This window comes from Eschrichtius robustus, chromosome 10 (genome assembly GCF_028021215.1).
Source record: "Eschrichtius robustus isolate mEscRob2 chromosome 10, mEscRob2.pri, whole genome shotgun sequence".
NCBI classification, from domain to species: Eukaryota; Metazoa; Chordata; class Mammalia; order Artiodactyla; family Eschrichtiidae; genus Eschrichtius; species Eschrichtius robustus.
This window is the reverse complement of record NC_090833.1, coordinates 87959178-87987155: the sequence shown is the minus strand read 5'-3', so window position 1 is coordinate 87987155 and position 27978 is coordinate 87959178. Positions and strand designations below refer to the sequence as shown.

At 36.4% G+C, this 27978-nt stretch overlaps 1 protein-coding gene across 9 annotated transcripts in view; it reads right to left on the bottom strand.

Moving 5' to 3' along the window:
• The window catches only part of ERCC6L2 (ERCC excision repair 6 like 2), a 231188-nt gene that overhangs the window by 78314 nt on the left and 124896 nt on the right, over nucleotides 1-27978 (bottom strand). For 6 of the 9 annotated variants that reach the window (XM_068552815.1, XM_068552811.1, XM_068552810.1 and 3 more), the window contains exon 18: nucleotides 9726-9907. In XM_068552815.1, the coding sequence (XP_068408916.1) occupies nucleotides 9726-9907 (182 nt within the window). Of the gene's footprint in view, nucleotides 1-1691; nucleotides 3385-9725; nucleotides 9908-27978 lie in introns of those variants that run through there. The other 3 variants (XM_068552809.1, XM_068552808.1, XM_068552816.1) reach the window with 2 other exon arrangements.

Here is a 27978-nt window from a genome sequence, read left to right as displayed (position 1 = left end):
CGCACAGAAACGAAGACCCAACACGGCCAAAAATTTAAAAAAATAATAAATAAATAATAAATAAAAAATTAAAAAAAAAATGCTTCAACACTACCGATACAGTCCATCTCAAATTTAAAGGGGAAACTGATGCTGAAAGAAAGCCTGGGATTTGCCTGTGGTCACCTTCTTAGTTGGGAGAACTTGGTGGCATGACACTAGTGGAGTGGGGAAGGAAGGATTCTTATTACAGTGTCTGTTCTCACATTCATCAATAGTTGAACCAAATCTTCCCACTGCTCCACTGCAAGGAAGGTCAACCCTTAAAGTTACCCTTCTGGAACGTTCTGAGTGGCTCATTTCCATACTGAACCTCATACTCTGCTTGGCAAACCATTCCTACATGATAATTATGACAAACATTTCACTGACAACTGTTGGAAACTAATTTTTAAACTCCAGATCTGTACTTTTGCTCCCATTTTGACCAGCACTGATAAAAATCTAAAATTAAATAGCATTTAATTATATTTGAAGAGTATAGAGGTAATATTTGTATGAACATCATTTTATGTTTCTAAGGTCATGTCTATGTAAAAAAATTAAAAGGTACTTTATTTTATGAAAGATACACTTTGATTAAAATGACTGAACTCTACTGTCTGATATATAAACTGAGATGAAGATGCATCTACTTTCTTTCTGAGCTCCTCGTACAGCTGACCCCACAGCAGTCTAACATTTATATGTCAAGTCTATCACACACTGCACAGCACATTCATTTTGTAGCAAGCTCCTGGTGGTGAAATGTAGCATCTAATAAGTCTGGACACAACTCAGCTGCGAGCAGCAAAAAAAAAAAAAAAGACTAAGTCTATATAACCTAAAACAGAATTTTTGAACTGCGGTTCCCAGTCATTAGTGGGTCATGAAATCAATTTAGTGGGTTATGAAAGCATTAAAAAACATACATACACAAGAGGCAAAAGTGCAATAGAAGAGAAAATACCAAAATATGTTGCATGCCTTAAGGGTAAATATTATTTCATAAACATTTTCATTCATATATATGTATTAACACGTGTACTGGGTCATGAAATAATATATATTTCACAGCTCTCAACACTGCCCTAGAGAAAAACATACTTGGCCATTCAGTCCCTTAAGAAAAGATTTTTCTTTCTTTTTTTCCCCATTTCTGAGCAATGGCTCCACACTGCAATGGCTGGGTACTCCAAAGGCCCCCTCCCCTCAATACAGTAACAATTCACAGTGATCTCCGAGCACCACCATTTCCTGGTTCACTGCTATTTTCTGGATATTTCCTCCCATCATAGCCCTGCGGGTTCAACTGAGGGAAAGTTGCCACAGTGTATCTGTGTGTGGGTCAGTAGAAGCCTCAGGTCCTGCTACCATGTGCCAGGCATGATGCCAGGGGCTTTACAGACCCGACTCTTTATACATATGGTTTCCTTTGTTTTACTGGTAGCAGTGCCTCACCTGTACATCTCGAGCTCCTAGCACAGCACCCATAGGGGCTGAGTGAATGTTTCCAAATAAGTGAATTCAACAACAAGCACATTCCATTGGTTATAAACTATATAAGTTAAGTTCAACAAAACATAAGAGTTTTAAATAAAATCAAATGTTTACTCATTTATTCATACTTAAAAAAATGCAAAGTACTATACAAAGCTTTATATAGTTGTACAAAAAGTTGACGCATTGGTGTTCTATGGCTAATGATAATAATTGTATACTTATTGTATTACTGCAACATATATCAAAGTGATACAACATTAACCCTTTGATTTTGAGTTTATAAGCTTACTATTTTAATATACATCATGTATTCAGTACTAGTTATTACTTTTGTATAAATAATTTCATAATAGTAGTACATGATACTGAGGGAAAATAAAAGTTAATAATTTTCCAAATGGTAGTAAGAAAGAAACTCATTAGTATACATTTGATTTGGGGGGTGAGCATAATTTGGCCTATGACTTAATGGAATCTAGGAGAGTGAAACAAAGCTTTTTTAAACTGGAAGGACACTCATGTGGATCCAGTTCAAGCCCTTCGTCTTTCATGTTAGGAAATGGTTGCACACCAGCCTAAATGACTTATCTAAGGTCACATAATTATACAATAAGAGAGATACCCCAGGTCTCCTGATAACAAATCCAGAATATTTTCCATTTCATAAAAGAGGTTTATACTATAATACAATCATATTTTTTTAAAAGATCAAATCAGCTATCAAGGAAAACCAATACATGATAACATTTTAGACTTAAAAAGAAAACCCTAGAGCAAGAGTTTATTAAAAATATATGTTGACAACTGTGTAACATAATTAGTGTGGAATACAGTGTTGTAAACGTTGATGGCAGAAGTTCATTGGTTGTAGTAATTTGTGTGTTTATGTATTACTCTTGTGTATTAGTTGTGCTTTCATCTGTATCAGTGGAGTTAAATTTTTTCCACAAAAATTTCTCATTTGATTTCCAAAGAGGAGCTTCAAGATCCTCTTTCCTTTTGGAGGATGCAGCAGAAGGCACTTTTTCACACAGAGTCTCTATTACTGCCAAGTCGGTGAGTTTACTAAGACTCTCGTCATTCTGTTCATTTAAGATGTCCCAGAAATCTTTTGGTCTCTGTTTTGCTTTCTCCATGGGCCCTGAAAGAACTTTCTTTGGCAGTCGTGTGGGACTGTTCCCGTGACTTTTAAAGAGGTCATCAAGAATAGAGGTGTCACCAAGTAAGCTTACAACAGAAGTGTTTTCTAACACTGGATTTTCTATCTTTTTGTTTTCCACTTTGAAAAGGGGTCCATTTCTTGAAACATCCAATCCTGTGAGATTCTGTCGGTTTTTCATGGTATTTTCCAACTTTTCCAACTCATACGCTCCAGACTTACTGTTCAGGAAACAGGACGCTACAGTATCTTTGGATGCTTGGCTGTTTTTCCCATTGTTCGTCTCTTGGGTAGAGCTTATAGGTAATTTCTTAGTTTCCACATCATTAGAAAGCACCTCTTCTCTATAGAAACTGTGATTTCGAAACTTAATTGATTTTTCTTTATATATTTTTGGGCTGCAAATTTGAGAAAATTGTTTGGTAGAATTTTTAAATGACAAAGTTACAGAATCTGACACCCTTTCTTTTATAAGAGACTCTCTTTTTTCAGACAGATTCCTGACTCTCTCTCCTTCTTCATAGGCAGATTTAATGCATTCTGAAGGGGAATCCACAAAAAATTCTTTTACCTCTGGATCCTGAGAAGCATAAAAGTCTCTTAGCATTTTCTGTCGTTCTTCTGATGTGGCATTAGTTATATATTTAGCAAATTCCTTTACAGAAGACAACTTAAAATAAGAAGCCATTTCTTCAAATTGTTTTCTGAAGATGTAATGAACAAAACCAGTGGTTATTTTTATTACATTTTATTTTTAAAGAGCTTGTTTTCAGTGTTATGCTATGTAGCAACAAAGCAATGTAATCGTATTCCTTTAGCATATATTAGCTTAATTCCATAATGAACATGCATTTTACACTTAGGAGAATGTGATCTCTTTCCTTACACTATTGAAAAAAATATTCTAGCTCATGAAATTACCAGCTTTTTAAGTTATTCTGACTTATACTATCAGGCATTTCCTGGGAATTGTGTGATCCCAGCATGCTGCTACTCCAGTCAGCCAATTTATGCCTTACATGAAAATCATAATTTATCTAATCTGTATTTGGAAATCTATATTGCATTCAAGATCCATGAAATAAAACTGTCAAAGAAGGGTCTTAATAAATAGAAAAGAGAAAATGCTGATAAATTAAGACAGGAATTTTTTTCATCTATCTTCTCTTTTCTCCTTCCACAAATATCAATACAATATAGAAATTTCACACAACTTTTTGATGAGCCTAAAGGAAAGTTCTAAACTGATAAACCTAGATTCTTTTTCAGTATTGATCTGACTTCAGTATAGATAGCTGAACTAATAAGTCAGATGCTATTTGAAGAAATGCGTTTCAGTCCTAGTATAAGATATTAATAAAAGCTGTCATATGCATGTGTGAGGAAATGAGCCTTCTGAAACCCTGCTAAGATGGAAGTGGAAAGGTTGTTTAGGAACCCTGGGAACTAGACTCTGCTCCTTTCCCTAGGTGAGGGTTCTATGGACTGAACTGTATCCTCCCCCAAAATTCATAAGTTGAAGCCCTAAACCCCAGTGTGACTGTATTTGGAGATGGGGCCTTTAGCAGGTAATTAAGGTTAAAAGAGGTCATAAAAAGTCACCAGAGAGCTCTCTCTCTGCCATGAAAGGACGCAGTGAGAAGGTGGCCATCTGCAAGCCAGGGAGAGAGCTCTCACCAGGAACCAAATCAGCTGGCACCCTGATCTTGGACTTCCCAGGCTCCAGTACTGTGAGAAGTAAATTTCCGTCTTTTAAGCCGCAGTCTGTGGTATTCTGTTATAGCAGACTAAGACAGAGGGTATTGGTTTGCTGATGCTGAGTTTAGGCCATGAGTCAGGAGAGCCCAATGCTTATAAATGTTCTTTTAAACAAAAGCCATAGATAGTGCTGCAGCACATGATTAAAAGTCCCCAAATTGTAGAATTATATCTATTTTTATACAATATTTCCTTACAACATTCATTTATCCACTCAGCAAATATTTATAGAGCCCTCTTATTTGCTAGGCACTGTAAAAGAAACTATACAACAGTGAACAAACCCCAGTTCCCTGTCGTCAAGGAGTTTATAGTCTAGTTGGGGGAGAGAGATACATGAAAATCAAACCAGAAGGGAGTGATAAACCCCATGATGGAGGTAAATACGGCACCCTGTTGGCACCCACAGAAGGGGTACCTAAGCCAGTGACTGGTAGTGGACAAGGTGGCAGGGAAGGCTTCTCTGCTGTCACCACAAGCCAGTCAGGTAAAGATGAGCCAGGAAGCCTTCTAGGGAGAGAGGGAACGTGCACGGGCCCAGTTCCAAGAAGACTTGGTGCACATAGGGGCAGGAGAATCTGCCAAGAAAAAGGCTGAAAATCATGAGGGATCCGTACGCCAATTTCAGAAGTTTGAATTTTATCCTGTATACAACAGAGAATCCTGAGGGTAAAAAATGATTTTTTTAAATGTACGTAAACAGGAGCTTTATTTAAAGCCACTATTATTTTTGCCACTCAGACCAGGTTATATAAAGTTTGTGTTTCCTTTGATTTTAGTGGCAACCCATGCTGCAAATTCATGACTTTCTCATGTGGCTTCAGACGAGTACCCTGGCTTCTAGTCCTCACCACACCGGTCCTGCTACTTGTTCCAAATGCAGGTACTATCTATGCCTGATCAACAGCCACTCTCATTGCCAACAAAATAGTTAATAACACAAAAACAAGTTTCCAAATTTCTGTCCTGGATATGGCCAGTGTTCTTTGTTGGAAAGCAACAAGTATGTTCTTAAAAGGTTCCAGTTTTAACTTCACATGAAGTAATGAAGTGTCATTATTTTGTTTACTAATCATCTCTGAATCATTTTCATGGCCTTTCTCATAAATATTTGTGCTGTGAAGATTAAGTTATTGGCAGGGTTACAGGCTGATGTCTTTTATTCATCCAAGACTTGGTAGTGTTTCAGCAGTTGCCAAAGTACTTTCACCTCTGCTGTGCTGACCTCACCCATGACCCTGCAAATCTGTCACCTCTGGGAGGAGAGGTGCTTCAGACCTTATTCTACCTGAGTAGTATGCTAGTAAATTGGGCTGTGTGGTTGCCCTTTACAGGATGAGCTATGATTACAATTCATTTTATTTTTGCCTTCTAAACTTGCTTTTGTAATTCTTGGTCTTTCTAAACACTCAACGAATTGCAAGGTACAACCTGGGGATATAAGCTAGCCACCACTTTGTGAAGAAAATTTTGTAGACACTCATAATCCATTTAGAGAAAGGGGCAGCAGTGGGGCAAAGGAAATCAAAGTTAGGTATCTTTCAGTCTTTCAGCAAGTGTGTCAATAGTATTTATGTATCACGGAAAAAATTCAATATTTCTCCTTTTTTTCTAGAGGAACTGAAGGAGAAGGGATGGAACACAGCTAAAACCATGTTCTTTCTGCCTAAGCTTTCTGAAGTGAAGGTAGGACTGAAACTTCATTCAGATAATCCATGGGGCTACAGCATGGTACAAATTCTTGATTCACATAAAGTAGAATGGTTAGCAGGAAAGAGGTGCTAGCAGTTTGGACACCGATCCCTAGTTCAGATGTTGGCATTCTAATATTAGACACCCTTCACCTTTTTATTTAGCATGAGGCATTTATCCCTAGGCTAAGTAGAGAAAAGAAAAAGAGGCAAAAACTAATTACTGTTAATACTTTTATTTTTATATACAGTGCTAAAGGGGATAAGACGCTTGTGCTTAAAGACTGGTAAAATGTATATGGTTGGTCTCCTAGCAAAAATAATTGCCTGATGAAAATTAACCGCAATTTACCCAAAATCATTGTTGTAAATCTGTTTGTGAGGAGTTGTGTTGCTATAGCAGTGTGGGGTGTTCACCTTTGTGGGCAACGGTGGGCAGCTGAGAGGCGTGCTCCAATCTGCCACACCAGCACCCGAGGAGCTAAGGGACAGGTTGCCTGGGAGTTGCCAAAACCCGAGGGAAGCATCTGGAACACGCAGAGCAACCACCATTTTCCTATTGTCCGTAGAAGTTGTCAGGACCAACTGGACCATGCCTCCTCTCCCTGCTTACCTCAGTCACTACTTCTCAGTTACACATAACCACTGGCTGCTCATCCCCCTGCTAGTCTCTACATCCCTGATCTAATCCAATCCCTCATCCTTCCAGACCATTCCTCGGTGCCCCTGGAACCAGGCTATGATCTACTAACTGTCCTGTGTCTTCTACCCAAGGAGCCCTCTGTCTCCTCCTGATACTGCCTCCCCACTGCAGCCCTCACAAGTCAAGATCTTATACCTCACATCCTTAAACCTCAGGGTTCATGCTTCCCATTGCTGCTTCCAGATCATTTTTTCTTAAAAACTCCTTCCCCTCTTTAAGGTTTGTGCTATCCAGCTTAACCATTCTCACCCTCACCCCACCTTGTTAACTGACTTCCTAGTTGCTTCCTGATAGTGACTGAACACTCAAGATCCTGGATTAATGTTGCTTCCTTTCCCATCTCCTGCCATCATTCTTGATAACATCAGTATCCATGTGGATGTCCCACCCAACTCCTGGCTCACCAGTTTCTTGACCTCACCTCCACAGACTCGATTCCATGTCCCACCCAACTCCTATTCCCAAAGTCATATACCACTAATGTCATTACCATTAACTGCACAACCTCCAAATCCCTGAATTCAATCATATCATGCTCCAGTTCAACTGCTCAATTATCCCAATGACAACAATGCTGGAATATACCCTTCATCTCATCAAGTCCTCCAATTTGCTGACTCTTCTGCTTTCTCACTAACATCAGCCTCCCCTTTTCCAGCTTATGTTCAATTTTATAATCGTTTCTTTGCAAACATCCTTTAGCTTCCTTGCTTCTCTCTCCTTCTCCTGGTAAAACTCAGCTGTTTCCCTATTCTGTGTCTGCAACTGAACAACTGAAGCTTGCTGAATGAAGTCTGCACCACTGCACAGATGGTTTTACTGGAATTACTCTCAAATAGGAACTTAACATCACCCAGGAAGTCTAGCCCCACTAAGCTTGCTTTCCTACTTTATGACTTCCACTAATGACTTCTTTCATAATTTCTCTCTCCCCAAATCTCTTTCCCTCTGTACTGATGACTTTAATTCTCAATTAATTGAGGAAATATCGCTGTATCTGTGCCTTTCTTTATCCCTTTCTCTTACTACTTCTCAAAGGCTAGATCTTCCGCCTGTGGTCTGGATCCCACCTTCTCCTGCCTCCAGGACTTCACTTCTTCTGTTATCACCTCTCTGGCATGATCTCTTTTTTTCCTATTAGTCTTTTTCCTCAACACACAAACAGGTTCTATTATCTTCCCAACTTAAAAACAAACTACACTTCATCCCACAATGCCCTCCAGCTACTGCTAGTTTCCACGTCCAAACTTAAGGAGCAGTCCCAGGGGCTTGCCCTTTCACTGCTTGCCCACCTCACCCTGGCATCTGCCTACTTCGACTGCTCATGGAAAGGTGACCAAAGAGTTCTTCAGCTCCAGGGGCTTTCCCACTTCTTCTGATTCTGGTTCTCAGCAGCAGTCAATAAAGTTAAGTGTTCCCTCCTTTTTGAAACTCTCACTTGTCTTGGACTTTAGGACCTTGCACTGGGCCTCCTACCCAGTAGGCCACAGTCACTCTCCGGGCTCAGTACTGGGGCTTCTCCTCTCCTCTCTGTGTTCTGTTCCTAAGCTGTTCACACAGTCTATGGCTATAAAAACTATCTGTAATCTATTTATAATGTCTATGCTGATAACTTCGAAATTTAGACCTCCAGTCTCCAAATCTCAGAGTAGCATATCCACTGCCCATGTGACATTTCCCTATATCCTCAAATTTAATATGAGCAAAAGAGAACTCTTGATTTTTTTTTTTTACTCCAAACTTGTGTCTCTCCTAGTTTTCCCCATTCAGTGAATCCAGTCTGCTGCTTAAGGCAGAAAATTGGGAGTAATCCTGTCTTCTCCCCTTCCCAAAAACCAGTTCAACATCATACTGAATTTATCCATTCAGCTCTGTCTCCATGGCAACTACTCTATTGCAAACCACCATCACCTAGTTCCTTATGGTTTCCCTTAGTCCACTCTGCCCTCTTCCATGAAGAAGCTGGAAAAATCTTTTAGAAACATACATAAGATCATGTCATGCTTCAACAGCTTTCTACTGCAGTTGGAACAAAATCCAAATTCTTTTCTATAATCTACAAGGCTTGGCATGCTCCAGCCCCATCTATGTCTCTCCCTTCATCTCATGCCATTCTCTGCTTGATTTATTATGCACTAAGTACACCAGTCTTCTCTCAAAACCTCCTTCCTCTTCAGAAAGTTCTTACTTTGGTTCTTTGCCTCATTATCCTTCAGGTCTTAACTTAAATGTCACTCGTATAGAGAGGTCTTCCCTGACTACCCACTAGAAAGGGAGTTATATCCCTCCCGATCCCATTATTCTCTATAAAGGGGGCCTGTCTACTTTTTTCCTATAACACACCATTTTATAATTATTTATTTATAAGTTTTTTTACTTTTGAAAATTTTACGGTTTGATGCCAACCCCCATCCCACTGTACTGTAAGCTCTATGCCTCTTTTTTTACACTGTATATTTAGCATCTAGCAAAATGCCTGAGTGCATATTAGATGCTCAATAAATACTCAATGAGTGAATGAATATAATGCACTTAAGTATTTCATTTATATAAAATAATTTCATGTTTTATCAATTTGGGGATTAGCTTTCTGAAAACACTAAAACATTTGGGATTTTTTTTTTTTTTTTTTTTTTTGGCTGTGCTGCGTGGCTTGTGGGATCTTAGTTCCCCGACCAGGGACTGAACCCAGGCCACTGCAGTGAAAGTGCTCTAAACACTGGACCACCAGGGAATTCCGGGATTTATTTTTTAAAGTGTACAAATTCATATTTCTCTGAAATATTCAGATGCCAGGTATAGTTAAAATTCAAATAATTTGTGTATTTTACTAGGTAGTTATATTTCTTTTGAGAATCATTCATAAAGTCCAATGTTGTTATAGATGACATACCTGCGGATCCCTTTTGGTGTTTCTCCAATTATGAAGGTGGTCTGGCCTGTTCGGTAGACATTTTTCTTCTTCTGGCTTACAGGGTGTGAAATGTAAAGGGGAAAGGAAATGCTGCCTTCACTTGGTTGTTGGCATTCCTTTGTATGTGTCGATGTATCTTCCTTCATTTTTTCCTTATATGTCTGAAAAAAGGATGAAAGCAAAAACTCTGAAAAAACAGTCATTTTTGGTCAAATAAGGAGACTGTCTTACTTTTTCCCAGTATTCTTTACAGTTTAGTATATCATATTCTCCAAGTGATATCACTGTCAGATCTTGTTAGATCTTTAAAAAGATATTACTTGTAGCAGTAATGTGATGTTTCTCTTTTCATTGTTTAAGATATATGCTAAAGATATACCTTTCTTAAAGATACAATAAAAGAAATGGTAATATGATGTTTCTACTGTCAAGACTATGGGTATACTGATACACATGCTGGCATCCACTCTCCTAAACAAGGATAAAAATTAATGATTATATAAATAATGGCATAAAAATGGTATATTTAAAATTTTTAATTCAGCAATTTCTCTCAATATTATTAAGCAGACTTTCAGTTATTTAATCTTATATAAGTAGTCAAACTTTTAAGAAATAACAACCTTTATATAATAATGAAATACACTAGGTTTTGTAAATCCTACTTCAATCTCCAGTGGGTTGCAAGAATTACTTATTGATTGTTAAGATGTTAACTAGAGGTGGTTGAAATTACAGATAGAATCATATTTATTTTACAGACTAAGGGTGTCCTGCATAACACAAATTGTTAAAAATAGTGAGTCAAGAAAAAAATAATTTTAAACTGTATGGTTCCATTTTCCCTGACAAAATGGTAAGGTGAGTATGTGGAAAGTCCCCATCTTATTCCAAAAAGAGAAATACTGGATGCAATTTGACAACAACAACAAAATTATATTTGAGCTCAAAAGTAAGAAAGGAAAATCTCTAGATGCCAAAACTAAGTAACATAGTGGTAAGTGGGAGCTGAAGCTCAGCAGCCCCAGGGATAGGGTCCTAAGTTCTAGTCTGCAGGATTCCATGTGTAGAGGGAAAATGGAAATGATTTAACTCTCTGAATTAAAAAAACAAACAAACAAAATAAAAACACAGCAGGAATTAAATGGATATCCAGTTTTCAAATTAAAGCTAGGAAAGCCCAAACTGGGGGCACAGGATAGAAACAGGCTCCCTTGTTATTCTAGATAGAATCACTGGTGAAAACATGGAAGGTCCAGCCTGTGCCATTTGTGGAATCTGATTTTGTAGCACTTGCATTGTATGGAAAAATCTAAGCTAAAAACCAACATAAAAAACTGGCCCAGAACCAGTGAAAACCATAGATCTCAATGAGGGGTGAATACAAAAATATAACATAGGAACACTTTTTAAATCTAGAGAATGCTTGTGATTCCAATGCTGGGGGGAGGGGGAAAAGAGTTCAGGTAAAAATTATAAAGAACATACAAAGCCCACTGCCATGAAAGTGGACAGATACAACAAACGTGAGAATCCATATCTGAGGAATTATAGATAACAAAGCAATCTGAAAGAGACTTTAAATCATTAGCATATCCAGAAAAATAAAGGAAGAACTGGGTATTGTAAAATACCAGATCTGAGAAAGAACCAAATACAAATTCTAGAAAAGAAATATAGGTTTGAAAAAAAATAGACATAGAAACAAACTTAAAATATGGGTTAAGCAGCAGGCTACACAGCCTTACAATGATAGTTGATAAATTGGTAGAGTAAAATTACTCAGAATGCTAGGCAGAGAGAGAGAGAGAGAAAGAAAAGAAAGAAAGAAAGAAAGAAAAGAAAGAAAGAAAGAAAGAAAGAAAGAAAGAAAGAAAGAAAGAAAGAAAGAAAGAAAGAAGGGAAGGAGGGCATAAAGGAAAAAAGGAGGAAAAAAGGAGGAAAGAAAGGAAGAAAGGAAGGAGGAAAGGAGGAAAGGAAGAAAGGAAGGAAGGAAGAAGAAAGAAAGAAAGAAGAGAAAGAAAGAAGGAAAGAAAGAAAGGAAGGAAGACAGACAAGAAAGAAAGACAAGAAAGAAAAATTAAGAGACAGAAGACGGCAGAAAACATACCAACATTTCTAAAATATTAGAAGGAGATAACAGAAAATGGAAGAGATAATGTCAAAGAAGTAATAGCAGAGAATTGAAGAAGGCATGAATCCTCAAACTAAAAAAGGAGAGAGAATCTCTAGTGTGAAAAATGAAAATAAATCTGTACCTTGTTATATCACAGATAAAGAGAATATCTTAAAAACTACCAGAGAAAAATAAGCTATCCCACAAAGAAATAATAATCAAACTAAAGGCAGACTTCTCATTACCAGTACCACCATCACCACCACCAAGAGACGATAATGAGAGTATCTTCAACATGCTGGGAGAAAAAAACCGTCAACCTAGAATTCTAAACCCAATTAAACTATCACTTAAGAAATCTGCAGGCATACAAATACTACAAAACACAGATTAGTAATTGTCAATTAGACAGTGATTTTTTCTTTTACAGGAGTTCAATGGGATTGAAGTGGCACATATCACTGAATGTCGGTAGGGAATGGCTTTCATTCCACAAATATTTACTAAGCACCTATTACATTCCTGCCACCATGCTATGCAGTTGAGAACAAAAATATTTACATATACAAAGAGGCCCCTACTCTTAAGGGGCTTAAAAAAGCTGAGCCCCCCCCCCTCCCTTTTTAGTTTTTTCCATTTTTAAAATAAATCACTTATCTCTTTAATTTATATTCAAGTTCATTTCATTGAAATAAACTGAACAAAAGACATAATTATATGTTCTTTAACAGCAAACCATTTCTAATGAAAAGAAATTGACTTCTTCAAAATCTAGTGTGACTCACGTGGACAAACACAAAATGCCAGGTTGCCATTTTGAACCAGGGCTTTGCTTCAGTCAGTAATGCTGAAAGTACTTTCCTCAAAGACATCATTTCTTAAATCTTAAAACATTATTAATAAAGAGAGGAAAATGCTGATCTTTAAAGATAAATTTGAAAGAGATTTGATGCATTTATTTTACATCACAAGAAAACAAGATGAATGTTAAAAGTTCCTAATAAAATAGCTCATAATCTTTGATGATTCCCAAGAAATAATTATCCATTATTATAAGGAGGGATGGGAATGTTTACATGGGGATAAAGGGAGTAAACCGAAAGAGAAGGAACTGGGCCAACCAAGAACACTCCCTCCTCATATACTGCAATTTCTGAAGCCATGGAGAAATCATGCCAGGCCATGGCAATTTTCAATTATTTACATGATTACTCTGGGTCTTTCTGACCCTGGCAGCATTACAAAGCTCATATTTCGAACAGATACATTTTTTTCTTAAGTTGGTTTTACAAATTCTTAAGGGAAATTCAACTTTTCTATTCATAGCTATCAGACATGTGGATCTTTAATTTATGCCAAATATTATACACTTAAAAACCTGATTATTTTAGATAATAATAAAAAGAGAAAAGCATTTTTTCTCTCACATTGGCTCAATATCCCATCTTTTACTTAAAAAAAAAATCTAGGTTCAGATTTCCATTTTAGTAGGGTAGTTTAACACTTACTGAAACAAGGCTGTGAAACAAAATTTTGTTTACTAATTATTTTAATAAACATTTTGATGCCCTTGTTATAAAAGCTGGTTTCACTATTTATAGTAAAATAGTATCTTTTACAATAGCTGATATAAGGAAAATAGTGACAGTGCAGTTGCAATTGAAGGGACAGTTATAATTTATTATAAAGCAAAGTACAAGGCCTGGGGCCAAGATGAAAAGATTCCAGACCATGTGAAATTGGACGCAAACTCTTTCACTACCGCTTATGTCAAAGTTGGGAAGTCATATGACACTGAGGCAACACTATGAAGTAGCAATAGTAATGAAGGGTCAAGTAATGAAAAATTCAGTAAAAATGAGCTGGATTAGGAAATTAAAAGAGAACATTATCACTCCTTAATATTATGGTAGAGGGTGAGATTGCTTGCTCAAGAAAGCAAAATAAACCCACTCTTCTTTCCACCAGAGAACAGAATGGCCAACAACTGGAACACTATGTCTGTATCTGATAGGAAATTTTGAGATCATAACATGAAGAAAGTAGAAAGCCCAGTTTCTGTAAAAGCCCCTAATTGCTCCTAACTTTTTCCTAGAAAGTTTCTTCTAAATTATCCAAGATTTGCTTTGAGAAATTACTTCTATACTCCGTGATTCTGATGAAGGTTTCCTTCCTCTTAAGATTTATGGTTATAATGAAAAGGAGGGAATTATGAAGACAAGAACTTTGTACAGTATTTGTATAGTATAAATATGTCTGCTAATAAGTATTTTAGAAAGTTTGACACTGTTAAATTTTAATTTATAACTTAGTAATTGCTATGTTCATGATTATCTTCATAAATTATTGGATATTGTTAGGTATTTCTACTATGGTATTTTTATGAAAATAATCAAGTTCAGCTTATGGAATCTTTATTAAAAATAAAACTTAGTAAGTATAAAGAGTGTAGTAATTATTTCTAAATAATGTAAAAGTTAAAAGATCCATTTGATGATGAGATTAAATGAATGGAAATGTGAGGTTACTTAAGAAACTGAATTTATCAGAGAATATTGAAATAATAATCCTAATTTATGAGTGGTAATATGTCTTCCTCCTTTGGACATATATGTACGATGTGGAGCAGCCAGCTGAACGTTGAAAAAGTAGAAGAAAACCCACCCCCGTCAGAGTTAAACAGGTCTAAAAAGGTAAAAGATAGGCCATGGCTAATTATGTTAAGTCCTAATCTGATTTATATAATTAAAAATTTAAAACATAACATGTTATTGTCAGAAAAGTAAATATTTGTCATTAAAAATAAAATTCGGAATATAAAAAATTATTTAATTCAACAAAAACATTAAATATATATTATTTCTATAAATGGTAATTGTTTTAATATATTTTGGCCAAAATAGTCTCCTCACCTATCCACAATCAAATGTTTAATGTGGAAATGGCTCACTTCAAAGACTTCATGAATAACTGCTTTTTTAAAAATTGAAGTATAGTTCATTTACAATATTATATTAGTTTTAGGTGTACAACATAGTAATTCAATATTTTTATAGATTATACTCCATTATTATTAAATTATTACATTATTATAAAACAAAGGCTGTATTTCCCTATGCTGCATAGTAATATATCATCAACATCTGCTTTGACTTAATTTTGATAAAGTTATAAAATCATTATTCATTTTTTGAATGTCTCTAAAATATATTTAAAAATACATCATAAAATTACTATTTAAACATGTGTAAAGTATACAGTCTGTAAAATAAAAGCTATAATTTTAAGTTGTAAAAGATATACATTAGGATTACAATAAATAAGAGGGCACTTTTGTAGGGAAAAATTTCTTCTTTTAGAGTAGCCAAAATGAATTTACACTAGACCTAGTCAACTGTACATAATCCTGTACAACTAATTTCTTACTGTAAACTTTTAGGTTTATATTGGTTCTAGAAGGAAAGTTTATCTTTAGATTAATAGTATGAGACATTCAAATGACCTTTGATAATAAATACTTTCTTTTTCCTTTGGACCCAAAGTGTACTGTCCGTATTTCAAGGCATTAGACCTAAGCCAAATAGCAATATTAATAGCAATTGCCAATTAAAATATTGAACCAGTAGTTATTTTTTAAAGATATAACTGAAAAAAGATAAGGTATATATAGATTTTCAATATGAAAGAGTAAGAAAAAATAAAACTGACTCTTAAAAAGTTTGCAGATAACAAATTTTAATGTCAGTGCACTGAGAAAAGGAAAAAAGGGAATATTCCCCCTACCTCACGGCCATATGATTACATTAGCATTTTTCTTTTTTCTCTGCTACATATGAAATTTATCTTTATATAATAGAAAACTTCATTGGAATAGTGCACAGAATGCTTAAGGAAAAAAACTCTCTTTCTTTGAAGTAAAAAATAATTTTGAAGGCAAATTACTAAAGAACTATAGAGGGCACCTAGGTAGGAATAGCAAGGAAATGAGAAAAGTTCATAGGAATCAGTTTTTCCCATACTCACCCACCTGTGGGCAACAAATGGGGCAGGAAACATTACAATCCAGGAGACTGAGTTTCAAAAACAGCCATGAACAGCCTCTAGTTCCCATTTTGGCAGGAGAAACACTATCGCAATCTCTACCATCTTTCTAAATCTCTTTGGGGCTAATTACTGGAGACACATCCATAGCTGGTACAGATAATGCTGATTCCTTTTCCTCTGCTCATCTGTATTCCCCACAAGTAGAGGAAGCTTGGAGGGGGACAATGTACAATGAAGAACAGCCTGAAAGAATGGGTAGCCTGTCTATGATAGGCTACCATGATGTAGTGAAATCTTTATTAAGCAATTTTGGAACGGATCTGTCTGCTGAGCCGGTTTCTCCAGAAAACACCTTACAGAGGATATACCAGAACAATGAGCAATGTATATTTAACAGCCACATTCACTGTTTTTTCCATAACTGGATGATCAGCCTTGATGAGTCACTGAGAAAACTGGAGACCGCGGAGGAGATTTTCAAAGGCAATGGAAGGTCCCAATGGCTCTGACTTGTTGAGAAGCCTGAGTTTAGATTCTAAGATCACCAGAGGATCTGCCCATCACAGGAAAGCTCTTTGGTTTACACCTTGCTCCTGAGAATAGCACAGAGCTTCACAAGCCAGTCTATGGTCACGGCCACAAGTGGGCACACCGTGTAGCCAAAGCCCCTCACACTGGCCTGATCACACCAACTTTGCCATAAAGACTAAAAAACATCAAGTGCTCTTTCATTTTTTTTCTTCATTAAACCTTAAATAGTTAAGTCTGAGAGGCAGCAATGCTTTTGTTTACACATCTGTTCAAACAAAAGATTAAAAAGAAATCTCTCTTTGGGTAAGGGCCAAACCCCATAAACACATAAAAAGTCATAAACTTGCTTGTCTTTGCAAAGCAGGGAATCAGGAGTACCATAAAAACATATAGCACATGTAAATAAATTCATTCAAATGGCATCTGAGAGTCTAAAAGGACAAAGACCTTTAAGTATCTTTGCACAAGTGTGAAAAACCCCTTATCTTTGAAGTAATCATTCAAGATTTCTGCCTGGAGGTAGGAAATATTACTGTAAATGCAGTTTTCCAACATTCAACAAAAACTTAAGGCAAGTATGAGGTACCCCTGAATTGTCTTCACTCAGCCTCTGGAGAAAAGCCAGCTGGTTAGAGGACCCACCACGAATATACACTGAAGTATAATTTTCTGCATATGTTTAAAAATGTCATTCAAGTCTGAAAAAACAAACACTTAGATTCAAACCTAAAACATTTTTTTTTTTGGTGGTGAAGGGAGATTAAAGTTTGTAATTATGGTTCTCTTTTCCTCCTGGAAGGAGTAACCGTTACAATTCAGTTTTTTATATATATAGATATATATTTTCTTTTTTGATAGTACTTTGCTTGCTGAGTGAGCCACAAAAGGACAACTTTATATTGGCTTCCCTGAGCCTAGCTTCCTTTTTTTGTGCACAGCAGTCCATTTCTCATTGTACAAGAAACTCATCTATCTAAAGGAACGAAGTGATAGCCTCGGGAGTGCAGGTGAATACTGTGGGGCACACACGACAAACAGAAATACAAAAGCCCTATCTCCTTGAGATCTGGGAACATGAAGGCAGTGCCACAGCAGTCAACCTGGGGGAAAAAGGCAGGTGAGATGGTGGCAACTACCTTTAAAAAAGCCTGCAGACCAGCAACAGGGAGTGTTGGCTAATATTCCCTCAGTCCTTCATGGGAGGGTGGTCAGGGAGTAAATTCCCCTTAATACCTCCTACAGACAAAGGCAAGGCCTTTTCGGGTAGCTGTCTGAGCACTGGACTCAGCACCACAAGCCCTGGTATCTACTAGTCTTTTTAGGATCTCCAGTAAATAGTAATGAATAGGTCCTTGGCATCTTGAGCCCTGACTTAATTTTAAATCTTTACATATATTATTTATATTACTGTAAAAATGTCTCTAAACACTACTTGAAGGTCCTATACTAAATAATACCTGTCAGTGAAAAGATCACGGAAGGGTGGTGCTGATGGAAAAATTTTAATTAAAGTCTTTCTTGGAAGGCACCCGCCCCTGCTTGCCTTTCCAGTGGCTGGCACTTCCACGGGGAGCTTAGGCTCTCACTTCCTTCCTCCAGGCCTCCAGCTGGGGTAAGTGTAGGTTTCTATGCAGGCTGATTCAGTGACAAGGCCATCGATGGCTCTCCAGTGTCTAGGGAAGAACATTTCAAGCACCCTGCCACAAATGACACCAGGACACTGTAACTAGTTGTGAAGTTGGATGCAGATTATTGTTAATAATAAAGTACTGAAATCTGTGAATAATTCTTTTTAGTAAATTAGAGTGGATTTCCTATAACCACATACTCTCTCCTATTCTGATATGCTTTCTTGAGTCATGTAGAAGACAAAGTAAAGCTTTCCCACAGAGAAAGGCCAACTGAAAGTATGTTCCACTAGAACTGAATTTAATGATCAAGTGACCCCTTCTTATGGTCTAAAATGGCAGTTCTGAAACTTTTTGGTCTTAGGATACCTTTACACTTTAAAAATTATTGAGGACGCCAAAGAGATTTTGTTTATGTAGGTTATATCTATTGAAAGTTTAAAATAATTAAATAACTCTTTACCAGCAAAAAAGTTTATATTTTCCAAGGCAAACAAACAAAAAATTAGCCAGAAGAGTGGCTACATATTACATTTTTGCAAATGTCTTTAATAGCTGGCTTAATAAAAGACAGCTGGATTCTCATATCTTCTTCTGCATTCAGTCTGCTGCAACAATGTTGTTTTAGTTGGAGTGTATGAAGAAAATCAGCCTCATACAGATATGTAGTTGAAAAAGGGCAGAATATTTTCATAGCCTTTTCAGGTAATTGTAGATATTCTTTTTTGATACTTTATCAAAATTCAATTAAGGTTAGTTTCATGTAATATTTGAAACCATATCAGTGAACTTTTTATATTGTTAAAATTAAAATTCATTGGTATATTTTGTACTTTGGCTGAATTTTTTCCCCATGCATGATTTTGTAGTATCATTCACTGGTCATTTGGAAAATATTAAGTCAGTTATGCAGATCTTCAAAATGTTGACACATTCAATTATACAACATTGGAAAACCATATTTGTTGTTATTACCACCTATGCATCAGAAAAAATCTTTTTAAATATTGGGAAGTGGTCATGGTCACAGTGGCAGACACAAGTTTTTCAATATTTTAATTTTCACTTGAAAGCTTGAATTTTATCACTGGCAACAAGTACTGTCTGTTGTCTTCCTTGAAGTGACAGAAAGTATCTACCAAATACACAAGTCTAAATAACCATAGTTTGTCAGTCATTCTTTCAAGTATTGATACAAATTGTGTTCCATAAAAAAAAGTGGCTAGTTTAGTCTGCAGTTCAATTATACAAGTGCTTCTGTACACTTCCTATTTCATCAAACAGAATATTAAAAAGATGAGTACCAAAGGGTTGAGATTTAAGAAAATTAGTAATTTTTATTGATTCATCAAGGATATTCTTTTTTTTTTTTTAAAGAATCAATTTTATTTATTTATTTTTTGGTTGTGTTGGGTCTTTGTTGCTGCACACAGGCTTTCTCTAATTGCGTCCGGCGGGGGCTACTCTTCGTTGCGGTGCGTGGACTTCTCATTGTGGTGGCTTCTCGTGTTGTGGAGCATGGGCTCTAGGCACGTGGGCTTCAGTATTTGCAGCACGTGGGCTCAGTAGTTGTGGCATGCAGGCTGTAGAGCACAGGCTCAATAATTGTGGCGCACAGGCTTAGTTGCTCTGTGGCATGTGGGATCTTCCTGGACCAGGGATTGAACCAGTGTCCTCAGCATTGGCAAGTGGATTCTTAACCACTGCGCCACCAGGGAAGTCCCCATCAAGGATATTCTTAAGAGAAACTAAAAGTAGTTTTCCTTTCCTGAAAGTATGTGGTGGTAAATACTAGTGGCCCAAATAATTTTTATGAACAAAGTGAGAAGTTCTTTCTCTTAAGGTATTCATTATTTCATCTGGCCACAGCAACGGGATAGCCTTAAATACTGAATAAAAGTATGATATGGCTTTCTAATTCCATTTTGAAGCAGTTAATGCTAAATAGTCATGAAAGTTGTTTATAGATCAATTGAAATTTGATTCCGATAATAACTTGGTTACAAAATGACTGACACCTTTAAATAAAACATCAACCTACCAACAATTTTGTCGTAAATGCTGTGAGAGCTGACTCTGGTTATGTTAAAAGGGATTCTATCTTCATCAGGAAATTTGCAAAAATATCACAACTTCCATCTTAGATCAAGGATCATAGTTCAAACATATTTATCCTGCCTAAAGCTAATCTACTACAAAAGAATTCATGCTTATGCTAATAAATTAGAATAATTCTCCACATTTCTCTGTATAGAATCTCTTTAGTATATACTAGAAATTCAATTAAAATCGGTAAGTTCTAATTGAGTATCTATGTGGCAGGTACTTTTTTAGGTCCTGGGAATAAAAGGTAGAGTAAGATTCACTTCCTAATGCAAAAGAGTTTCACAGTCTAACCAGGAATACAGTGCCAGACACTGTGGATGGCCTACTAACAGCCACTGCCTCCCTCTTTGTTGTCTGAACAAAATTGAGGTTCTCTTAGAAATGTGCTCAGGGAAGGCAGATTGCCCTCTCAGTTCTTAGGGGATAAACAAATTAGTCAAGCCAATTATGTTCTGCCAGAAAGATTCTCCTCCCCAATAAAAGGAGAGATACAGGAAGAGAACCACGCCTTCCTGTCTTCGGATACATTTGTAAGAGGAAATAAGTTCTTGAGATGCAGTAGTCATCTTGTAACATAAGGCAAAAGGCCTCATGGAACTAAAACTGAACTTACTGAGGATAGTGGGGCAGAAAATGAGAGAGCCTGAATTCTTATGATGTCATTGGACTGTAGTAATACACCTGGAAATACCTCCCTCCAGCCTTGCTGTTATGTAAATTAGTTCAACAGCCTATTGTATAAGCCATTTTCAGATGGTTATTCTATTCCTTGCAGCTGAAAGCATCCTGTAGATACTTACTTATAAAGTATCACATAATACAATGTGATAAGTGCTATAGCAGACATACATGCACACACAAACACACACACACAAATAAGTAAAGATGAATTTGAGGAAAACATTTATACTGCTTTGGAGAAGACAGGGGACAACTGTCACTGATGATACAAGGAGTAGGAGTTCAACAGGCAGACACAGGTGAAATGGAATTTTAAACAAAAGAACCACAAGAGCAAAGACATGGAAGAGTAAAAGTCCACAGTGTGCTTGGAGACTGATTTATAAACTGAAGGCTGACTAGGAAGAGCCCGCTCATCTTTCTATCCCCAGAGTCTAGCACAGTGCCTGGCACATAGTGTCAATAATTCTGAATGAGTATCTCAGAATGAGACTGGAAAAGGAGACTAGCACCAAATTGAGATAGGCCTCATATGCTATGGAAAAGAAACACAGTTAAGATATTTTATAGAACTTTGGAAGAGAGAAAATTATGCCCCCAAGTGACTGTTCAGATTTGTTACTGCTAGATGAGGAAAGCTTACAAAGTCATGCATGGGTAGGGGTATCTTTCTGACACCATTCTCCATGTTCTCACTTCTCGAGTGGGTGTCTTATACCAGCACTATGGTCAAGAGATGACAGATAATGAGTGAAGATGAAGAATACCAGCATTTATGCTGCTCTAAAATAACTAACATCTTTACATTATCTGCCAGTATATCTCCTTTAACATTAACTTGTGGAGCTAAGAGTTAAGGAGCCTTTACTCATAGTGAAAATGGTTGTGGGGATCTGCCTTATGTAGTACTTTCTTGCAGGAATTACCAGTAACAAATATTTTCTGAACTTCTACTCTGTGCTGCCTGTTGCTAATTGGTGATGCTTACGGACATATATGTCATGGTCCTGATCCTTAAGCAGCTTGTAACATACATGAGAAGAGAGCAAACGTTAATACGGTGTCTGTCATGTCTACAGTGATGACTGGCACAGAGAATGGGTGTGAAAGGAGCTTGGAATAGAGTGATCTCCGAGGACTGAGGCTTCATGTAAGAAGTGAAACTTGAGTGGAGGATCAGCCAGTAGATGATTTACTTGGAGGTGCAGATTGAGTAAATTTATCGAAGACCATGAATGCCAGGCAAGCCTGAGAATACTTCTAATTCAGATAAGGAGGGATTATTTCCCTTGGCTAATTAAATATATTCAGTAGTAGCTCTGAACAATGGCAGGTCATTGCCAGAGGATTTTCAGGAAAACTATGAAAGTTGTTAATGGAAAAGATAGTTTAAGCCATTTAATTTTCAGAAGATAGTGATGGGGTTCATTATACGCTGACAACAACTTGAAAACCTAAATTATTCAAAAACTATCAATTTTGTACGAGACACTACTTTAGGTCTCCAGAATTATCAAATGTGAATCTGAGATATATTGTGCTATTTTTTGAAGTCCAGAGTTTATAGAAAAGAAGAAAAAGATGTATACTTACATAACTATGATAAAAATGTGGAAGTCATATGTTAGCATAACAGGCCACATAAAGTACTATTGGGAGAAGCAGAAAGAGTGTAAGGAGAAGGACAGCTTACTTCCATCTTAGGTTGGAATTGGGGCAGGCTTTGTGAAAGAGTGACACATCTGAGGTAGATGCTGAAAGGAAGAGAGGTTTGGAGATTTGGGAGGTTAGAAAAACTAAGGCTGAAGGTTATTTGTGGTAGAGAAAAAGCACAAGTAAAGAGAAAAAAGTAAAAAAAATTATGTCTTTGCCAAAATATCTTTGGCAGAGTAGATATTGCAAACAGTCTTACTATATTTCTTGAGTACAGATAGTTTTAACTATCTAAAAAAATATTTTTTAAAGAGAAAGATGCATTCATTCCACCTGAATTTTTTGTTTAACTGCTAAAGTGACGGTAATTCTTCACAGGCAAGTTATCTTGGAAAACTAGACTGATTTGTCATATTGGAAAAGCAAAATGGAATTAAAAAAAAAAGTAAAAACCTTCAAAGCAAACTAGAAACCAAAGGAACTGAGGGAAAAGCACAAGAGAAGACAGAAAGATTGAAAGACTACAGGGATTTAAGCTGACTGCCACTGTTGAGCCTGAGGGAAGTCACGTACCCTCTGATTTAAAAAAAAAAATCAGTAAAATATTGTTTGCATTAGTCTCCAAGAATCCTGCACATTATGACCTTATAATTTTGCTTTATTCGTCCTATAAAATTCAGAATTCATACGTATACAGGCAGGATTCTCAGATGACAAGGCAATAGGTGTTTCCATTAAGTGGCCATGTCCAATTGATACCATGGTTTTCAATAGAGGGATAAAATATAATTTGAAAAGGGCTGTTAAGTGCTTAACATTCTCTAAGTCGCTAGGTGGAGTCAATCAGAGTTCAATGAGGCCTTATATCTTTAAGCTTTTATATTGTTACTTAGAAGGCATTATTTGAAGAAATAGTATTTTTAAGCTATTTATAACCTTTCAACTATTCTAAATGGAGAAACTGTTCAAAGAAGCCGTATCAATCGTCTATGCAATTGGAACAATGACCAGCTAGGAGAAGAGTTAGAATCAAGCTACTTCCTAATAAGCAAAGAATATTTTTGTCAGTCTAGGCCATGGTCAAATTAGTTTTTTATAAGTGCTGTCAAATACAATTTTTTTCTATAGTATTCTTTATGATAAATCAGGCATAGTTCAAGGTGGGCCCTTCATCTATAAAATTTGAGGACTGGACTAGATATCTTTTATGGTATTCTAACATATTCTATTATTGGTGCTATTAACAACAAAAAGAATAACAGGTCATTGCAGAGAATAATAGAAAGAGTTTCACTCATCACCCCTACTAATAAGCAATAATCATAATTACAATAATAAAAAATTATGCCTTTCTTGCAAGGAGTTGAATGTGTTTTATACACATCAGCTCATTAGTGGCATTATTAATCCTGGTAACGTCACTGTGAGGAAGGATGCCACAGCTTCTCATCACCACCAGCTAGGAGGGGAATAGGTATAGGTGCTTATAGTTAACACCAGATTCTCATTCCTCTAATGAGGTAACAGGTGTTCCTCACAAATGACACACTATCTCTCTGAATCAATCCTAGTTCTAAAGATAGAAACACAACAGCCTTTTTAATGCTAGCACTGGTCACGTAATTTCATACATATACACACACAACTTAAAAAATCCAATCTCTACTAAAATCACTTGAAAGAATAACTTTCTGATACAAACACCATAAAATTAACATCTAGCTATAGAAAGAAAAATCATAAGACCATGAAAAATCCCACCCAGTAAGAGTTAATTCTGCTACATGCTGAAACCATAAACCTTACTTACTGGACTACTTCATAAACCAGTCATTTGTGAACAATTACTTTAAACCATCATGCCATTCACTATCCTGAAAACTAGGCTAATGGAATGCTATATCTCCCCAAAGTCTGCTCATTGTAAACAGTCCATCCCTCCTTGCTGACTCCAAAAGCTGTATAAACATACTGCAACTAAATCCACCATAGCTCATAGAAATCCTTTCTTTAAGTAATCTACAAAATGCCAATTTAATACAAATACAAGAAAGAGAAGTTCTAAGACAACATTTTGTATTTACAGTATTCTGAACAGTGCTTAAACCTGCACTGGTTATATAAAAGGCACTCTCTCCCCCATGCCACCCCCGCCTCCAGGCTGTCGGCATGCTTAGTTCTCTCATTTACACCACACTGCAATAACATAAAGAACGGTTTACTATTAATCCAGGTTTTACTACAAAGCAACCCGTTATTTCTCTGTCAAACACTGGCAAGAGTGCCAACTGTCTGTCATCCAATTCAGGGGATTAAGTCTTCTTTTATAGTCTGATACTTGTACCAATTTATAAAAATACAGATATAGTTTCTTCAAGTTGGTCACAGTCTATATTTTGGCTTGGATTCAGGCAGCAGAGGTTGACTATGACAGCTGGCAGGAAACTGAGGGGAGAATACATCCTCCCCCTTTCAGTCACCACGTCTCAGTTGCCATAGTGATTAATCCTTAATCAAATGCTGTCTTTGTACAATTCTTTTCAGAAAACTTTAAGTAAACTTAAGTTGAAAACATGCAGTTGATTGAAAAAATGAGGTACCATATCACACACAGGTATAGCTAAGTTTTATGACATACTTCCATATATTAAAAGAATAAATTAACTCTAATGAAGTTCCTTCCAATGCTTAGAACATTTCTTTTTGGTCTAAGCTTAAACCTAAATCACACAGGTTTTCCCCCTTGTTATCAGACATCTTGTCTTTTAAAATAAGCTGTCTTCAGAAATGGTTCTAAAATATCCAAGTACAATTGAAGGCAAAGCAAGTTCTCATTTTATATAGTTTGTATTGCTAAATTAAAAAGGTATAATTAGAAATTTATTTTAGGAGAGATAGGTTTTAATTCAAGACATTTATCAAATATGTTCAAATAAGTAGAAATTATTTTATAAAAGTATAAACTGTAAGAAACCAAAGGAAATATGGAGAAGATAGTATATTCTAGAACTTTTCTTAATATATGGGTGAATTCCATTTGATTCATAGCTTTTGTCATTCTGGTTACCAATAATTACATCAAAGGACTGAGAAACTCTGAAAGACCATAGTATGTTATCTATAATTGTAGTGTACATTACTTCTCTTTTGTAAGTTTTCCATTTAGTATATTCCTTTGCAATTTAGTTAAAAGCTCTTACTTAGACTCAATTACAGTATTCCTTGGAAAGTGAAATACTTGCATATTGTGGCCACTGTTAATCTTGTGTTGCCTTCATACAAATAAATAGGACTTGTTTTGTTTTCTTAGGAATTGAGGCAACACATCTGCATCTGGCTGCAGACACACAGACACACACAGAGACCACACACAGGCATACACACATACAAACACAAAATCTTTTCAAACACAAAGGTCTCTAATAAAACTTTGGTGACAGACATGAAGCACTCAAAAGAATTCTCAGTAATCAAAAAGATTCTGGATGTGAGCCCCAGATGAAAGATACTGTACTGTAGCTGGGAGGTCTAGGGATTTTTGGAGATTTCAGAAGAAGAGGGTTGTCGATATTTCTAACACTATGGCTGAGACTTTCTGCCTTCATCTTGCTTCATTTACCTTCACCTTAGTTTATTCTCTTTTCTTCCCGTAACGGTTTAAAAGTTTTCCCAAAACTGCAAATCCATTATTGCCAGCCACCACCACACGGAGAGCTGCAAAACCTCTCAGTGAGTGACATATATATATCTAACCAAAGATGATGGTGTGGTTCAATGATTTACTCATTAAAGGTGTTGAAATAAATACTATCGACCAGATATGATGAAATCAGTGATTGTGATCATTTTTTTCCTTAGAAATTCTGTGAATGGCTTTGACATGTCATCAATATCTCATTTACGTAAAATAATATTTTTTAATTTTAAAAGTCTTCAGAAATGCTTAATTTAACCATCTTTACAAATAGTTTTAGTAAAGAGAAACACAACATTACCATCATTCCATCTCACTGACATTATTAAAGTAGTTTCTAGTTACCAGAAGAATTATAATGAGGAGAACCCAGAGTAATATGTATAGAGATGCAAAAGGACTAGTTTGATGGCAGAGTGCTGTCTCACTCATTTGAATCTCTGTCAGCAGCTATGGAGATATCATGAATTAGAAGTAGTCACAAACTAATGAATCTAAACAGAAAATAAATCTATCAGCTTTAAGGAGAAAAGTTACTAATAACTTCTACTCTAATACAGAATATCCTAAAACAAAATTAATATAAAGTATAAAGTACTGAGTGACTTTGTTTTCATAAACAAAAACAGTAGTCACATATAAAAATTTGAAAAATAATCTACCATAAATATTCTTGTTTTGTTTTTAAGGAAATTCAAAGCCCCAGATGGACTAGTACCACCCATTCTTTTACTTATAGTTAAATATAGCTGCATACAACTGTTTATAGATTGTTTTTGTTGATCCTCACCCTCCAGGGGAGTTAGAGACCTGACATCAGTCTTATCCATTGGTTGTAGTAACAATACTTATTATTCATTGACTGCTTACTTTGTGTCAGGTACTGTTCAGAGCATTTTACAGGTATTACCTCATTTAGTCTTCACAACAACGATTTGAGGTAAGAAGTATAATTACTTGTATATTAAGCACAAGGAAATTGAGGCACAGAGAAGGTAAGTAACTTGTTCATGGTCACACAGGAAGTATCAGGTAGAGCTACAATTCAAACTGACAGCCTGAATAGACTCCATGCCATAGGCTAGTTATAACAATCAAAAATTTCTTCTGCCTCTAGAATATTAGAGTTGAACAAACTGAAGATGAGTCTCATTATATGAGTTCTTTATTTATTTCTAGTTAAACTAAAAGGAGGAAAGCATGAGGTATGTCTCAGGGGTTGCAGTTTTATGTCAAAAATATAGTAGGTTTAGTTTTTGATGTTGGTGAAAAACTAAGAACAACAAAAATATGTATGATCACTAACTATTTTGAAAACTGATTTTATTTTTAAAATTTATTTACTTTATTTATTTTTGGCTGCCCTGGGTCTTCGTTGCTGCGTGCAGGCTTTCTCTGGTTGCAGTGAGCTGGGTGGGGGGGGCTACTCTTCGTTGCAGTGAGCGGGCTTTCTCTGGTTGCCGTGAGTGGGCTTCTCATTGCGGTGGCTTCTCTTGTTGCAGAGCACGGGCTCTGGGCGCGCGGGCTTCAGTAGTTGTGGCACGTGGGTTCTAGAGCACAGGCTCAGTAGTTGTGGCACACGGGCTTAGTTGCTCCGTGGCATGTGGGATCTTCCCGGACCAGGGCTCGAACCCATATCCCCTGCATTGGAAGGTGGATTCTTAACCACTGTGCCACCAGGGAAGCCCTGAAAACTCTGATTTTCATATACCAAGACTTTTCTTTTTATTTATTTAACTTTTTATTGGAGTATAGTTGACTCATAATGCTGTGTTAGTT